At 37.5% G+C, this 18,131-nt stretch overlaps 1 protein-coding gene across 1 annotated transcript in view; it reads right to left on the reverse strand.

The window, feature by feature from the left end:
* LOC130545903 (zinc finger protein 271-like) overlaps positions 1–18,131 on the reverse strand; it is a 90,886-nt gene that overhangs the window by 59,064 nt on the left and 13,691 nt on the right. Inside the window, exons 2-3 of the mRNA XM_057320827.1 lie at positions 15,474–15,583; positions 12,765–13,036 (exon numbers count right to left, since the gene is read on the reverse strand). Of these exons, the coding sequence (XP_057176810.1) occupies positions 12,765–13,036; positions 15,474–15,583 (382 nt within the window). The remainder of the gene's footprint in view (positions 1–12,764; positions 13,037–15,473; positions 15,584–18,131) is intronic.

Consider the following 18,131-nt stretch of genomic DNA (forward strand, 5'->3'; position numbering starts at 1 on the left):
TCATTAATAATCATTGCATTGTGTTTGTTTAAATGTGTTTGCTGTGTTGCTCAGTGAAAATTTCTGTCGAATATTAGACTGTTTGTAACAGAAAAACAGGAAACTAGCTTAACCGCAGAAGAGGAACTAACTGTGTGTACGTGCAGAATCATCACAGCTCGTTTTGACGAGTCTAACCAACTAACACACACACAGAGTTATGAATTAATCCATTGCATATGTTTTAAGTATAATCATGAGTTTTGATGTGTTTTATTGAACCATAGGATTAAGAAGCAACGCTGCATAATCAAAGTATTAGATGATTGAGTGTTTTTTACTGAAAGTATTTTTACATGTTGTCTTGCGATATGAAACTGTCTCGAGAGGGCACTTCCTCAAATTAGCGAAGAGAAGTGTTGCAAAAACATGTTTTGCAGAAACTGGTGAAGGAGGAATGGAGTCAGATACACGTGGTACACGGTGATCGGTGGAGAGAGAGAGAGCAGCACTCCTTACAAGGCAGGGGAGGAGTCAGAAGATAGAACGACGTCACATACTGTATAAATATGCATGTCAGGAAATGATCTGGGTTGTTGGCTTTTTGGAGGTCGTCTGACAACCCAAAGCTTTGTTACTACTTTTTACATCTGATAATAAAACCTCATATTACATTTGAGCAAATTGTCTCTTCAAATTTCTGAACATGCAGGACTGCCTTAAAAGTCCAACAACAGACTTAAGCTACATTACTGTGATGTGTAGTTCATATTGTGATGTGCTCATTTGCAATACTTATCGAGAAAATGACAGGTCACATGTTACACAGACATTAAAAAGCGTCTTTAACTTGCGTATGGTTTTAATATATGTTACTTTAAGGCTACTTAGAAGGCTTCTTTAAGCTAGACATATTAAAACACTGCATTTTCACAGCAAAATCACAAATATACTTTACTATGTAGCATCTTACAGGTTAACTTTACGCTACAGCACTTTAACAAATGCGACTGCAACGCAAAGAAACGCGTTGTTGGCTAGTAATACTCACTTTTGAAAACACCTGCCTCGCAGTTCTCCGCCATGCTCCTGTATGAACTTATTCTGTCCCGTGGGCTCATGGGATAGAGAAGTATCCCAAGTATCTGTCGCTGGGTGCTTCAGAATGTGGGCGTAACCAGTAAGCCATCCGGGAATTTCTCACCTACTCTTTTATGAATACTGAGGATTCGGACATACTACTCTGTTTTCTCATACTATAGGTAAGTAGGCGTATTCGGACGCAACAGTAGTATACGCACGTCCAAATCTCGCGAGAAATAGTGCATCAGCCGGGAAATTCTCGCCTACTTTTTTTATGAAGACGGAGGTTTCGGACATACTATTCGTTCGCCTACTGCTTTTCGCCTACTATATAGTATGGCAGTATGCGATTTCGGACTCAGCCATTGCCTTTCGTGAACGAGAACGATTCGTTCACTTGAAAGAATCATTCAAAATGAACGATTCGTTCACGAACGTAACATCACTAGCTCCGGGCTTTCACACACTGTCTGGCCTCTGCTGCCCTTGCATATGCGGTTTTGATCAGCTTGTTTCATTATTTAATCTTGACAGTGCTGTTATTAGCGTACTGTTTTTGCAACCGTTATGACGCGAAACATCTCCGAGTGGAAGGAGAGATGAACTGACAATCGGCCTCGTCCTGGAAGTTTGCGGTTACGGTAAGGGACCTAACATTTCCGCCACACAATTGAGGTATTCAGCCAATCAGCAGGGCTGTAGTGAAGTCTACCTTTGTCAAGTCAAGTCCAAGTCCAAAGAGGTTCGAGTCCAAGTCAAGAGCGAGTCCAAATGAAACAGTTAAGACAGAGACAAATAAAAGAATCCTCTTCAAGATCGCATACTTTATTTGTAATGAATAAAAAGCTCATTGAACTAGAAACATAAAGCGGAAGTACATCTTCAGATTTTGAGTCTTTTTACTGTAGTGTGTAATGGTGGTACCTAGAAAAATAAATTATATATATATTCTGTAAACTATATATTTTTTGTTCGGGCGCCAGGTAGAATCTTGTCTACCACATAGAAGAGTTAATAGAATTTTAAGTTACACTTTCATAACCCAGGATAACAGGAACACAGGAATGATAACACACAATAGTTTGAACAAATATTAAAGAATCAAGCCATTCAAACGGTATTGCATGGAAAACGTAATGAATATATTGTTCACATAACAAAAATCATTTAAAGAGTACATTCCTCGAGATCATAAAACATACATTTCATGAAGTGTTTAATTTTGCCGTGTTTGAATGTAAGCAATCTGCCAAGTTGTAAATCCGAAGGTGAACGAATAACAAAGTTATTAGCTTATAAAAAAGGTAATCGACTCTGAATCACGCGAACAAGCCATGACCTGTCCGAATCTTTAACCACAATGTACCTACGTCACTAGAAAAATCCCCGCCTACTGACTGCGAAAACTTAACTCTCTCCTCCCCAAACACTGTACTAGCTCGTTCGTGACGTGTGCATCATGTCTAAGAGAAGCTGTGTTCTATGTAGTGAAACTAAGTCAGTCTTATTTTCACTACCAAAGGAAGAACTTCTGAGGAAAAAATGGTTACTATTTATTTTTCAAACGACACCAAAGGAGTATAAACCGAACGTTTTACTTTGCGCGCGTCATTTTACCGAAGATTGCTTCATCAATCTTGGCGCCTTTACTGCAGGATACATTAAACGTCTTTCCTTAAAAGATGTTGCAATACCAACTTTATTTGGACCTGTAAGCTCCACCGAATCACAACCTGTAAGTGTGACTCTTTATTTTTGTCTTTACTTAAAATTAAATTTGTGTGACGTTATCTCATGTCTGTGTTTAGCTAACGTTACCGTTATTTTTGGGGTTGTTACTGTTTGTTTACCTAACGTTAGCTATAAACTCGTTGCGCTAATGTAAGTGTTCAACCATATTAACTCGCAAAGTCTTTATTTCAAGAACTGCGTGGTGTACTATAGTTATAATAACATCTGAAGATACGAACACCGTACACTGTATGCCGTGATAACTAACTGTTACAAGAGAAGTGTCTAAAACAGTCCTTTTTCTTACTGGCATCTGTATAAGGATTAAAGAATGATTCGTCAGACTCGGGCTCGAACTGGTAAGGTAAAATCGACGCCATCTCTCTCTATACACTGTTAATATCCAACCACCTGCAAACCGTAATACAGCAGTAATGATAGGCGGTCCATTTGCGACACATGCTGAACGCGTTTGACCAATCACAGCAGACTAGACCATTTGACCAATCACAGCAGACTAGACCATCTGACCAATCACAGCAGACTACACTATCTGACCAATCAGATCAGACTACGCTGGCGGAAAGGCGGAGATTACACAGATGAATCGCGGAACGAATCATTTGAGAGTCAGTCAAGAAGTAAGGTAATAAAAACTGCTTATTATTACGAAATAATAGTATTTTTACATCATGTATGTACATAAACTTGTTGTCGGACACTCCATAAACCAAAATAAGCCCTTAAAAATATTGAGGAATGTACTCTTTAAAATTCTAATGATCTACCAATTCTTACTATTTTTAACAAGGTCCTTTGAAGTCGTGACAACATAAATAGTTCATGTGGAGACTGTTCGTCACAAAAATGTAAGAACGCATCAGTATTAGTCTCTCGGTTCAAACACTCACAGTATTCAAAAATCATAATTTCAAATAATCAGTTCCCATCAAAAAAATATAACAATAAAACAGAGATGGGAAGTAATGAAGTACAAATACTTCGTTACTGTACTTAAGTAGATTTTTCTGGTATCAGTATTTACTCAACTATTTATTTTTCTGACGACTTTTTACTTTCACTTCTTACATTTTTACGCAAATACCTGTACTTTCTACTTATTACATTTTCAAACCAGGCTCGTTACTTTAGTTTTAATCTGTATTTGATGCACAATCAATATTATTTCTTGTCATTGCGTGACTTTTTCAACCTAATGATAGGTCTGCCTAAAAGCCGAAGCGCTGTGTGAGGTGGCCACTAGCCAATCAAATGCAAGAAGGCGGGAGTTACTGTTTACAGAGCAAAGCGGTGACCAATCAAATCAAAGAAGACGGAGTAACCGTTCTCAGATCTCGAGCGTGATATTCTGCATCATGTGGTGACTCGTGAATGGTAGGGTTTTTTAGCGCGAAAGGACCAGATTTAAAATATGTAATTTAGCTATTGAAGCGGCCGCAATGCCAAAGTAGCCTAAATATAAATTGCACAGTAGTAAGTGGGAGGATGACTCAAATCTCACAATGTGAATTACACACGTGGTGAGACGACTCGAAGATTCTTTGTAAATATAACTGTAATTGAAATCAGAGCACAGTTAAACGATTTAATAAAGTCAAACTGAAAATGGGATTATACTACTTCTGTCCAGCATCAGCAAATCTTTTCAACTTTACAGACTTTAGTCTGGCATACTCGTCCTTGACAGCTACTGAATTTAAAACAGTTTTGCTAAATTTTGCATGTTCTACAAACATATACTTCACGAAAGATGTACTGTAGTTCTGTCAGAAGTTAAGGCAGCTCGTTAAGGTAAGCGCATTATTGTTGCTGTTGTTCATTAGTATACGAATTGCATATTTTTTGCTATCGTGGTGTGTGTGTTAAGTTCATGAACGAGTGAAAAATACCTGCTCATTGCGTTGCTTTCGATGAACTAATTATAGTGGGCACTTTTGCACAAAAATGCGCTAATTTCCTGATTGCCGCTTTGAAGTGGTTTCTGGACATATCCTATTAGTCTTATTTTCTAATTTTCTTAATGCATTTGCCTTGTTTGATCTGTTTGATCTATTTTCATGATTTTTATTATATTTTTTCATCTTGTCATGATTATAATTATAAGGAAATAAAAAACGATCCTTATCAACGTTGATTGACATTGCAATAAAATACTATCACATTATTTTGGCAGTTAAAATTTTGGGCTGGTTTTTGTTGGAGTGAGTAGGTTTTAGTGAGCATTTGGGCTGGAAATCATCCACCTAATCTAGCAACACTGACATCAGTTTTAATGTTGAACGAGTATAACGTACAATGTAAGAGGCTAAACATTTAATATTTTAAAGCGAGGCATAATTTCAAGAAATGTGTTTAACCAATCGAGAAAAACAGTAATGGTTACCAAGTAAATTGACTTGCCTAATTAATTATCTCTTTATTTCTTAGTTTTCTCTTTTTGACAAGATCTCCCAAGTGTCTACAACCTTTGTATAATGATATGTCCATGACTGGTCTGTGCTTAAAATTTAAAGGGACAGTTAATCAAAAATTGAAAGCAGTGAAATTCTGTTATAAAATGTTTTGACAATCACAGTACCAAACAGTCGCAGACATAGGCTAGTAGTCTAAGAAGCTGCCACGGACCAAGGCGGAAGGCAACACAAAGAATAGCTAAAATTATGGTTGAGAAATTGAGACAAAGGGAATTCTCTCACAATTATTATCAATACGCTTGTCCTTTACGCTCTTATCTTACATCATAATTGTATTATAAATTTGTGTTTTTTTCCACTACGTAGGTAGTGGCAAATAGATTTATTCCATCAGTCTTTTTTTATGCTTGTGTTCTACATAATGGTAGTTCAGTTGTGAGGTACGAGCTAGGGATGCACCGAATGTTCGGCCACTGAACATGTAAGAGAAGTGTAAGAGAAAGACACAGCACGGGACTTGCCGCACGGAAGTAAATTTCCGAATGAAAGTATGGAATTTAAATGGACCCAAAACTCACGCGCATGGAATCCGCGCGCGCACGCGCTATGCAAACGCGCATAATGATAACCACGCGCGGAAAGCTGCTCCGCGAGGGCGCATTTAAACTCCGCGAGCGAGCAGAACAGTATCCTCAAGCGGAAAAGAATCCTCGCGCGGGCGCATTTCTGCTCCGCGAGCAAAAACTCAGTCTGCGAGCAGAGGCTTTGACGAGCGCGCGCGCGATTCTCTCTATGCTCTCGCAATTGCTCAACACTTGCTCGCTCGTTGAGTTGACTTCTAAGACTTTGGAGGCGGGACAATGGCAGACTTCTCTGATCCTTTGATTGGTCACTTTTAACATGCACTCACCTACAGTCTCCGACATGTATCTTACCCGTTGTACAGACGTCTTAATTTGGCATAACACGATACTTTTTTCCGTTTTTAAATTTGGGTTACAGTGTTATGTATGCCTATACATATTAGGCATCTTGACAGGAAGTTAGAAATAAATAGTTTGGTATGTGTATTCATAATCGCTTTTGTATTGTTAATAATTTTCATGAAATTGTTATAAAATGAGAATTAATAAATGGCTACAACAGTATAACACAAAGCACAAGTTATTATAAATTACAATATGATGTACTCTCTAAAATTTAATTTAAATAATTTATTTGTTTTGCTTTATTTGTTTTGAAAATATTAAAACGGGCTATGCCAGTAAACAGATATTAGATAACTCAAATTTAATGACTACAGGAGACATTTAATTATATTATTATAGTATGTTTTAAATAGGTCATACATGACATGTAAGTTTAACTGCTATATTATATAGCATAATTTTTGTTGACAGATGTAAGAAATCAAAATGTCACTTGTTAAAACACTAACACATAGCTAAGGCAAGGTAATACACTAATCATTCGGTAGTAAGACATGTAATCTGTAGGTGACTGCATGTAGGTGAGTGCATGTTAAAAGTTACCAATCAAATGCGCGGAGACCTCATTTGATTGGTAACTTTTAACATGCATTGTCCCGCCTCCAAAGTCTCAGAAGTCAACTCAACAGCGAGCAAGTGTTGAGCAGTTGCGAGAGCATAGAGAGAATCGCGCGCGCGCTCGTCAAAGCCTCTGCTCGCGGACTGAGTTTTTGCTCGCGGAGCAGAAATGCGCCCGCCGAGGATTCTTTTCCGCTTGCGGATACTGTTCTGCTCGCTCGCGGAGTTTAAATGCGCCCTCGCGGAGCAGCTTTCCGCGCGTGGTTATCATTATGCGCGTTTGCATAGCGCGTGCGCGCGCGGATTCCATGCGCGTGAGTTTTGGGTCCATTTAAACTCCTAATGAAAGCGTCTTTACCGGTCGGTAACTTGTGTACTTCAGACGGGAGCGGGCTGTCTGACAGTAGCCCCGCCGCTCGCACATCCTTTGACATCATACAGTGGTCGCGCGCACACAGTTCCCTGTACTAAACAACTTGTCAAAGTATGTTCTGTGCATCCCGGCCACGAGTGCACCAGAGAACAGTCAGCTTCTGTGGGCGGAGTTTGGAGGAGAGACGTGAACTGATATGGTTGTCAGTCAGCATCAGTCAGAATTGCTTGCGTTCGATGTTTTTTTTTCTTAAAATCATTTTGCAACGTAGCCTATAATAATCCAACAGTTTTAGTTTATTCGTATTTTTAGTTTATAGGCCTAATGTGGAATGACACTTTTTAATGAACTGTTTTGTTGTAGGGGTACAGAGTAACTTACATTACATTCTTTTACCAGTCAGTTATAGGCCTAATTAATATAGGCTATTAAATTTTTTGTTTTAATGTATTTTGTTTTGCTCAATTTTATATTAAATTGTATTGTATTTTATTGAAAAGCAAGACAAATTTTTAAAAGCAAATTTTGACTATTCAGTTTGTGCAATAGTGAAAAAAATAGCTTAATAAATAGAAGAAATGCAAAAACCATGTTCGGTGTTCGGTATTATTCGGCCTTCGGCCAAGTGTTTCACATCATGTTCGGCTTCGGCCAAGAATGTTAGATTCGGTGCATCCCTAGTATGAGCGTGACTCTAAAACAGGTAGTAGTATTGGCTACTTTTTACTTAAGTACATTTTAGAGCCCATACTTCTTACTTCTACTGGAGTAAACAAGTTTAGTCAGTACTTCAACTTTACAATAGAAAACACAATAGAAAATGTTATGGATTTAAGGGTTACAATGGGAGTTGTATTTGTTTTAATGGAAACTATAATAGTGTACACTGGTATTTGGATTGTATTGGTGTGATGTAATCTGGAAGTTGGGAACCAATTGAACAACAGTAAGCCCTATTTGAATAATGCCCAAAGCACACTACAAAAATTAATTTTGTAATGGTTTTAATGGAAACAATTAAATGTTTTTTTTATTTTTTCTTTAAGGGTAACTATACCCATACTGTGCTCCACACAACAATATTGAATTGAAGCTTGAATTAGAAAAGTTAAAATCGCAAATCAAATCGCAATCGCAATGTCTGTCAAAAATATCGCAATTAGATATTTTCCCCAAATCGCACAGCCCTAACTTCCACTATATCTAGCATCACGGTGTCTGTATTTGGGCAGTTTTTTTCATAAGGTTTAATCCCCACGTTTAATGAACTTGATTGTCATTGATTGTCATTGATAAACAATTGAATAGTTCAGATGCAAAACCCTCTAAATGCCACATCATTAGCTTGGGATGTTGAGTGAACGTTTTTTATACATAGCAGTTTGCTTCAAAAACTGCTAAATACCACATTCTGCCCTCTCGGAAATATATGTTATTAATGGATAAAATGCTTGTTTAAAAGAAACAACGTCTGATGGACTCTCCAATTATTAAAGATAAAAAATAAGATCACTGTAATGAAACATGTTAACAAATCTGATAAAACTGACATTCTGTAGCTCACTTATTTCTGTTTGCTGATCCTTGGCATTGCAGGTTTTCCCCGTTTCTCCTTGGTAACATGCATAAAACAGTGTTAACCAAAGGGGAGTGTGAGAAATTGTTAAAGGAATGTACAAGTCAGTGCCCTTTCTGTAAGTACACCAGCATGCCACAGCTGGTGTACGATCACATTAAAAATCACATTCAGATGGCAGTGATACATCAGGGTAAGTCTTTTGTTTTTGTCACTTTATTTAGTAAATCTGGTTAAAGTACAGCATTTCATAGAGGACCCAGACAGCCGTTTTACTTGCCAGTAATTGTATGTGTAGACACATATTTACACACACGTAAATGTAATGCAAGTTGTTTATCGTTGTAATTTTATGTTGGTTATATATGCTTGTTTTAGTTTTTTTTTTTTTAATCCTGCTATATTCGTACATTTTAATCATTTGTTGTAAATGAAATAAAGTGAATGATGTAATTCAGTAATTGTGTCTGCTTGTTTTTTTATAGACAAGGAACATTGAAGCTATGTTAAGCGTGATTGTATAAAGGCAACACACTAATTGGCTATTAAAATTATGTATGTATAAACCTAAAGAGAAACAATTTAAATGTTTTTGGACTGTTTTAGAAATTTTCTTCACTTAGAAATAAAAATTAACATATTTATATGAAACAGTAATAATGTTCAGTAGACTTTTGTCATTTTTCTTTTATCTTTATATTTCTCTAAAATGTTCTCTTAGAACATTCTGGAGGGCCCCGGATCACAGTTTGAAAATCCCTGGATTAAATAACAGTAACAGAAAAAAGTAGGATAATAAATGATAAATTAATTTTAATAATGATAAAAATATTAAATAAAAACAAGTAAAAGACGGTAAATAAATACATAGACAATGACATACTTTGTTAAATGAAAAATGAGAAACAAACTGTAAACAAAGACTTTGTAAAACACCACAAACTGCTACGGTAACCATATTCTAATCATAATATGTGTAGTAATACCATCGTTATAAAAACAATTATCAACACCCTAAACAGTCACTACACTTATTAAAAGTTATGTTAGTTTTTGCAAAGGACAAGCCAAAATCAGAATCAAAATCAACCTACAAGTAGTAGAAAGACTCTTGCTTACAAACTTACAAATGAATGAAACGCTTCCCCTGAAGTAACTTTCATTGTATTAAGTTTTTAATCATACTATTTATATTAATAAATAAATACAGAGTTTATATTACAATCGGTTTGAACGGCACCGCATTAAGTCGAACAACAATGTTTTTAACCTCAGTTCCCGGATTCAACGTCATTTCCTTGTAACCAATGGGAAGAGTAAAGGGCTCAGCATAGTCCAGGCGAACTGCGCTTTCGTTCTGCGTTTTGGGGTAAAACGAAGCTCGAAAACGTTGAGAGACGGTATAGTGTTTTCGAACAATCCAACACCCCTTTGTTTCTGGAGGCGGGGTTTACATGACGTATGCAAATAGCACGTGGCCACACAAACAACACACCCACCTATTACATAATGGCCATGGACCAATGGTGGCTCGAGGGTGTTTACCGGCCAACACGAACTTTCCCAGAAAGTTCTGTTTGGTTTGCTGCTGCGAACTAGTGAAACGAATTGTCGTTTGGACCAGATTTTGTTCGAAATCAGGTCACAGATGGTCGTTTTTCGATTTGCTGATGCTGAGCCCTTTATGGGCAGAGCGACACATGAAGGCCATATTTAACAATAACCCTGCCTGCTAACCAATGGGATGTGTTGATCCGCCCCCATATGTAGCACCGCCCCGTACTGCAGCCTGCAGCCAGGTGTACTTGGAAAAATCCGCATGAGATCCAGCAACGCACTGTAGGTGTACCTTTTGAGGTTACTTAAGGTAAACCTTCTTAAGTGCGACGTTAGCAGGTGCTGTCCATGGCGGTGGTGCTGAATAGGTTGATATCGATGCCTCGAGAATCGACTGTTCGCTCTACCTTGCGTTATAGAGTGGGTAAAGTATTGAGAAAACAATGTTTATTATAAAGAAACGCTTTAGAAATAGTTGAAATTGCATTTATCAGGGCTCACTGAAATAGTATAAATAAAGAAGTATGTGTGCGTGCGTGTGTGTGTGTGTTTATAATTTTGCAAGTATCCGATCCCGCACCCTCACGGCCATACATTTTCTGTGTTAACCAGCTACATTAACTGGCTGTTTGGCTTCGCTTGTTTTTGAAAAGGTTATTTATATTCTCATAGTTTGCCATCGTGTGTTAATGTTCTCCACAATCTGTGTTGATTCATTATTGGCGTAAATCACTCATTTGTGTATAGGGATAAGTGTCCCATCCAGAATGCCAATCACTCGCGGGACACACGCAATGGCATGGAAGCCTTGATGTGCCTCCATCACGTCGTGCCTGGCAAAAGGCATACGTATGTAATCGGTGGCATGACGGAGCAGGATGTTTGTCACGGAGTGAACGCACCGCCACACCGAGGTCTTTCTCAGCCCATATTCATCCCCAAACACCTCCAGAAAACTCCCGACGGCATAAAAACAAAGAGCAGCCATGCAGCAGCTGATTTTCGGGGCTGAGGGGGTAGCTCCGTCGAGTTTGTCTCGACAAAGTTGGGCCAACAAGATGCAAGAGCTGCAGAATTTGCTCCCGTGGCAGGCTAAATTTGTGTAGAATTTCTCTTCTGACATGGTAGCCAGGGGACTAAAATGTTCTCTAATGAAATTGTGCAAATACACTAACTGGCTCCGCGGACGGCGCCGTCTTTGATTTAAGACAACTATTCACTGTCTCGCTGCCATAGTTTGACAAAACTTCCCATAACATTCATTCCCTTTATATAGACTACGCCTTTCCTGTCAAATGGTTTGCCAGCTAATGTGCCTTGGGATAATAGGCTGTAATTAAAAACGCTAACAACCATCAGTGTATGACAATTTTATTCATGAAAACACTTCAATAGCCTACACTGAGTGTATTAAACCTGAGTATTTTATTAGTAAAATTAAAACTAAGTTAAAATCAAAATGTAAATTTAATACTAAATAGAATTTTATATTAAATTATTATATTAAATTTTATATGTGAAATTAAACTGCGATGTAGAAAAGCTTTTTGCATAGTGGTATGAACCATCAAAGGCAATAAGGTATAGCTAAGAGCGCTCCAGACCAACCTTAGGAAAGTATGACTTACAGAAGGTATACTTAACTAAGAAGGTTTCGGGAAGCACATATTAATGATAAGGGTACAGCCTTAAAGTATAACTTAAGAACAACGTAGTGTTAAGAAGGTTTTGGGAAACGCAGCCCAGTATCTGACGTGAAGGTCTAGTTGTTTGTTTTTTGTGGTTTTGTTCATGCTTTCGTTGAACATAACGACGAACGATTCATCATTATCTTTTGTTATCAGTTGTCTTTTTACAAACGGTGCAATACCAAACCTGGCTATGTATGCCGTTTTGTCTCTTTACAGTGTCTTTACAGGCTCCAAACCGGGAAAAAGTTTGTCTTAAAAAGTGTGGATGCCAGATCGAGTTAAACTTGCATTTACCCATTTTGTTTTCATCCTTTTGCGAGCAGAAGAGGTTGACGCTGCCGTAATTGCGCGAAAGGTCACGTGATCAAACAAATCCACAAAGTAAGATTGAAATCTCATAAAGCTAATGAAATAGTTTTAATTTAGAAAAGTATTTAGATAATTCTAAGATAATTTGCCATATAAAATTTAAGACTGTAAAAATAAGACAGACTTTTTATGGCTTTAAATTTGTAAAATCAATTTTAAGACTTTTTAAGGACCCGCGGGAACCTTGAATGGGTGCGCACATGCTTGAGTTCCACCCCCCCAGGCACGAGTGCAGGTCATCTGTTTTCAGAAAAAAATCGTACAGCTGTATCTGTCTTTTATAAATTAAACTAAATACTCTTCGAAGATACAAAGTATGCAATACTACTCTATAGGTACTCAAGATTAATATGAGATTGGTAGAAACTGTGTGTGTTATGTCCGCTCTAAATCTGTAATTGCTTTTTCAGGCAAAAGGCTCACCACAAATGAGTATCCACTGCTGACAGCTTCCTCCATTTTGCTTGCTTCTGCCTCATAAGGGCCAAAATGTGCTCCGATTGGAAGAATCCTTCCCTGGTTAAACACCCCGAGTCCTGCGTTGGGAATGTCAGATGTCCGAACTTCCAGTCCAGCAGGAAGGGTAAGTCTGGCCCGGTCTGCAGCCCCCACAGACACAACGGTGTCAGGAATGAACAGTGGAGGACCATGAACGTCACACTCTCCGATGAAATATGACTGACACTCTTCACAATCTGTGTAAATATAAAACAAAAAATTAAATACAATTTAAAGTCCCACTGCATTTTATATTTTAACACTTAAAACTAATCTTTGAGCTTGAAGATTATGTAGGACCGATTGTGCCGCTTAGATATAAAATGAAAAATCAATTGATCAATTTAATGATTAAAACATAAAAATGTTAACAAATAAATCACTTTTTAAATTGAGAAATTAAAAGACCTATTTAAAATGTTGTTTAATTTGTGATTTAAAATGTGGTTTAATTTAACAACAAAATCAATTTAAACAATCATTTTTAAATGTATAAATAAATAGATACATTTCAAAATGTTTATTTAATTCATGTTTTAAAATGTAGAAAAATAAAATGACAAAAAGATAATTACTAAACCATATAAATGCACATTTTAAATCACTTTTTAAAAAGGCATTTGCCAAACGCTTTTTTCTATCTATTTGCCAATTGCTGTTCTTTGTCGTTTTGCCAAGTGCTTAGATCTGATATCCAAGGCCTACAAAATTTGGTGCATGTACATGAAACTTTGCACTCTGGGCAGTTCTAGGTGGCACTATTGAGCCATTTTGCCACGACTAATTTTTAAACGTCCTATTTTCACATAGATATTGGTTTTGAATTAGTGTGTAACCTTTAAAAAAATCTCTCAAGAATTGACTTTGCTGACTCTATTGACTTCAAAACAAATAGCCCTGTCATTTTTGTCAGATTCCAAAAAATTATAAATCACACAAAAACAAGTTTTGTTATAGAGAATGTGAAAATAACACTAGATCTATTGATTGATTTTGATTGATTGCCAGGAGGTATCACATTTACATTTAAATTTAGAGTGTGCTGTTTTAATAGAAGACCTAAAGAAACATTTCTGAAAGTCATCATTTCAAAAAGCACATAAGTGGTAATAAAATGATTCATGATAAAATGTCACTATAAAAAATGTCAGATTCAGATTTTTATTTATAAAGCACTAATTAAAAACAACCTCAGGTTGACCAATGTGCTGTACAATACAATTTGACATTATGTAAAACAACAAGAGACAAAAACAACATATAACAAAAACATCACATAGCATAAATTAAAGTAAAAAATGTATAACTATAAAAAATGTCGGAAGTAATTTGTTCGAAAATCAAAACTATAAACACACTTTAATAAGAATGCAAAATGTGGTAAAAATATGCTTAAAGGGGAATTTCACCCAAAAATCAACTTTGTGTGATTTTTTACTCACCCACATGACGTTAAACATGTTTAGAGAACTTCCGGCGTCTTCGGAGCACAAATAAAGATATTTAGGTGACATCCGAGAGATTTCCAGGCCTCATAGACATCATGGTGTCAGTTTTTGCCAAGGTCCAGAAAAGTACTAAAGACATCGTTAAATTGGTCCATCCACACATAGTGGCTCAGTTGAATTTTTTTGAAGCGACGAGAATGCTTTATGTGCGAAAAACAAACCAAAATACCGACTTTAATCGATATATTCTCCTCTGTCTTCTCAGTGTATGGCGTGCGTTCACGAGAGCACTTCTTCGTCTTCTTCTTGGACGAGAGCACTTCAAAAGTAGACAGGTTTGTGCGCTGAACGCCGCATGGGGCTTGCCCCTATTAGATGCCGGTGCTCTGACTCACAATGCGGAATCGCAACTCTGTGTTTACATGCAGAAGACGAAGAAGAGTTGGGCCAATTTAACGATGTCTTTAGTACTTTTCTGGACCTTGGCAAAAACTGACACCATGATATCTATGATGTGGTTGAGTAAAAAAATCACACAAAGTAGATTTTTGGGTGAACTTCCACTTTAATAACTGTTCGAATTTTTAAGCAGTACTTGGAAAATTAGTCGTCTTTAAGGAGTCCCTGAGAACCCCTGAAGTAGATAACTGGATGGTGATGTTTTATCCTTTTATAATTTATAATACTAAGGGCCAAATTTACTAAACAGGGCAAATTAATGTGAAACACAAATTTAAAAAAGCGCTGATGGGAGTGGAAATTTCAGCGAGCAATTTACTGACAAGATGCACATTAAAAAACACAGACGCAATCTTATTCCCATAATGACCAACACGATCTACTAAGAGCAGCACATATTAGCACAGGGTTTATGACATGCTTTGTTTTTGGTGTTAAATAATGCTGCAAATACCAGTAATTTCACCAGCGCAACCCTGAGTAAATCGCATTGATGATTCATTAAAATTCTCTCTTCCCATAAAGTCCCAATAAGGTCAGTCGCACAAACAGCTGTGTCCACGCCATTTTTTAGTGCTTATTTTTATTGCGTGCCTTTAGTAAACAACGACAGCAGCTGCTGCAAGCTGTTAGTCAATCTGGCCATAAATATCTTAAGGCCAGCAGCTCTATTTTTGCAGTGAGGACTTTTGTACAGCAAACAAAAGATTGTTTAAATTTGTCTCACAGAGAAAGTCTTGTTTATTTTCGTCCTCCTCCATGTTGGCGACACGTGGTGCAGATTGTAGCTGTTCACCTGCACTGACTGTATCTTCACTCGCCCTCTTTCTGCTGCTCCTTTAACACACAAAAAGACAAAGTCATGAATACAAGGCCAAGTTTACTAAAGCTGATCACATGGGTAAAAGCAGCATTCACATACACGCACACACACAAAACCTCGGATTAAAAAAAGGCACAATTTCCAAAAATAACGTGTGGATGTGCAACAGTGTGCTCAAAAATAAGCCTCTGACACTCATTATTTGTATTTTGATTATACTGTGCACTTTTGACTTTGTAAATAAATTGCAAATAAAATATTTATTCTTTAAGCTCCTTACATTCTTCAGTCTCAACATTTCATCTTGAGTGTTGGGTCTTTAACTGTTCAGGTGTGAAACACATCAAAATTCATGGTCATTGACACTCCCTTGCATAAGGCCTTTCCACAACAAAAAGTGTCTAACAGAAGTGCAATAAATCTATTGTTTCATGTGAATGAGTGAGCCAGGGCTGTAAAGTGCAACATATATGTCTGTTAACCACAGAATACGAACACTGAATTAGGGCTGCACAATAATTTATCGCGATACCACTAAATCCTATTGTAATCGAGCTGGCTGCGATATGCAATGTGTCGCTATTTTTTTAATGCGTAGCTTGTCCGTGAAGCACGGCTCTGGGATCAGTAGGAAATGCTGCTAGATCTAAAAGCAGTGCGAGTGCGAGTCGCTTATAATGTGCATTTGAAAAAGCAACACCCGTCAAACATGATCATTATAAATATCCTTTATTATCCTAAAAATACCTGATGAGGCTTGAGTAACAGTGATAAAAAGATGTCCATAGGCATTTCCTAGATTCTAGAACGGCTCTCACTAAATCCTTGGTGTTTCGAGTCTGACGTCATCACGCAACAGTGCGCAACAGTGTTTTTTAGGCGATTTTAACAATCAAAGGTAGTTTAGATGGTTAGAGTAAGGTTAGGGTTAGGGTGTGGGTTAGGGTAAAGGTTTCGTAAGACTCGAAACACCAAGGATTTAGTCAAAACCAACAAGCCACGCCCACGGATCTGACTCGAAACACCAAGGATTTAGTGAGAGCCATTCTAGAACGTGTTATGGTCTTCTGCCGTGCGTATTTGGAGTTTCCACACGAGAGCGCCCTCTGGCTTTCGGATGCAGCAGCATTTTCCCGTCCTACACTGAATACACCAGGGCTGCGTTCAGCACCAACAAAACGTTGCAAAAAGTTTTTTTTAAATAAACCGGTGGTGCGTTTGTTCTGATGACGCAAGAGTTGCAACTATGGCAGCTAAGGCCATTCTTTGTGTTCTTTTTGAAAAATTTCGGAGCCTGATGACATGGGCATAAATACGTGTTTAATACTGTAAAGTATGCTTGATGTTACAGTCACTGCCCTTGCCTTCCAGAATAAAAGGGAACATCGAGTGAAGGGATTTGTGGTTAACTGTTTGATATTTTTACTATGAAACTCTTATGTTCATAAGGACTTTTTTTTAGATATCAGCAAAGCGTGTACTTTTCTGAAAATATGCACACAGGAATTGATAAGACTAATTCAAATTTTAATCTCAAGTCTCCGATTCCTAGTGTGCCACAATTCTCAATATAATATTGAACCGTTCGATACGACCTCCACGGTTCAATACGTGTAAGTGAATTGCGGTTTTCCGGTTTTGCGTTTAAATTATTTCCGTGCACTTAATTACTCTCTGAACTGGCTCGGTCCGTGTTTGTCTGTATGTCTGTGCGCTGAGACAGTGTTGTAATGTAACGAAGTAAAAATATTTTAATTTTTGGGGAGTATCTGTACTTTACTTGAGTCTTTATACAGTGCATCCGGAAAGTATTCACAGCGCTTCACTTTTTGTGACTACTTATGTACATGTGCTTTTTTCGTTTTTTATTTTTAATAAATTTGCAAAGATTTCAAATAAACTTCTTTCACGTTGTCATTATGGGGTATTGTTTGTAGAATTTTGAGGAAAATAATGAATTTAATCCATTTTGGAATAAGGCTGTAACATAACAAAATGTGGAAAAAGTGATGTCATGACTCATGCCTTATCTTGTCATGGTTTTCTTGGTCTTGTGGCAGAGTCATGGCAAAGCCTTTGGTTTTGTGTGGAGAGGAACAGATTATCGTCATTATTGACACAATATGCGTCCTCTCCGGTCTTGTCATTGGCCCTGCCCCTCTCGTTTCCCGTATTGCCTTCCTTCCGTGTCTCATGTTCCACACCTGTCCCTCGTTATCTTCCTTTGTTTGTCATCCTATAAAGTATCCTCTTGTCTATTGTCCTGTGCGTGTTCGTCTTGTTGGTGTTCCTGTGCCTCAGGTTTGACGTTGTGTCATTCTGCTCCTTGTCAAGTCAAGTACCTTAGTGAGTGTTTAGTTTAGTTAATGTCAAGTGTTTCCTAGCTTAGTTCAGTTTTAGTGAGTCTGCGTTCTGTTGTACTGTTATTCTGTTTTGTTATTTAACCCCATTGTGGGTCTTTGTTTTATGTTTTAATAAATCCTTTTTGTTACCCCTTACCACTGCCTGCATCTGGGTTCTCTCCTCATGATCCGTGACAAGTGAAGCACTGGGAATACTTTC

Source organism: Triplophysa rosa, linkage group LG22 (assembly GCF_024868665.1).
Source record: "Triplophysa rosa linkage group LG22, Trosa_1v2, whole genome shotgun sequence".
NCBI classification, from domain to species: domain Eukaryota; kingdom Metazoa; phylum Chordata; class Actinopteri; order Cypriniformes; family Nemacheilidae; genus Triplophysa; species Triplophysa rosa.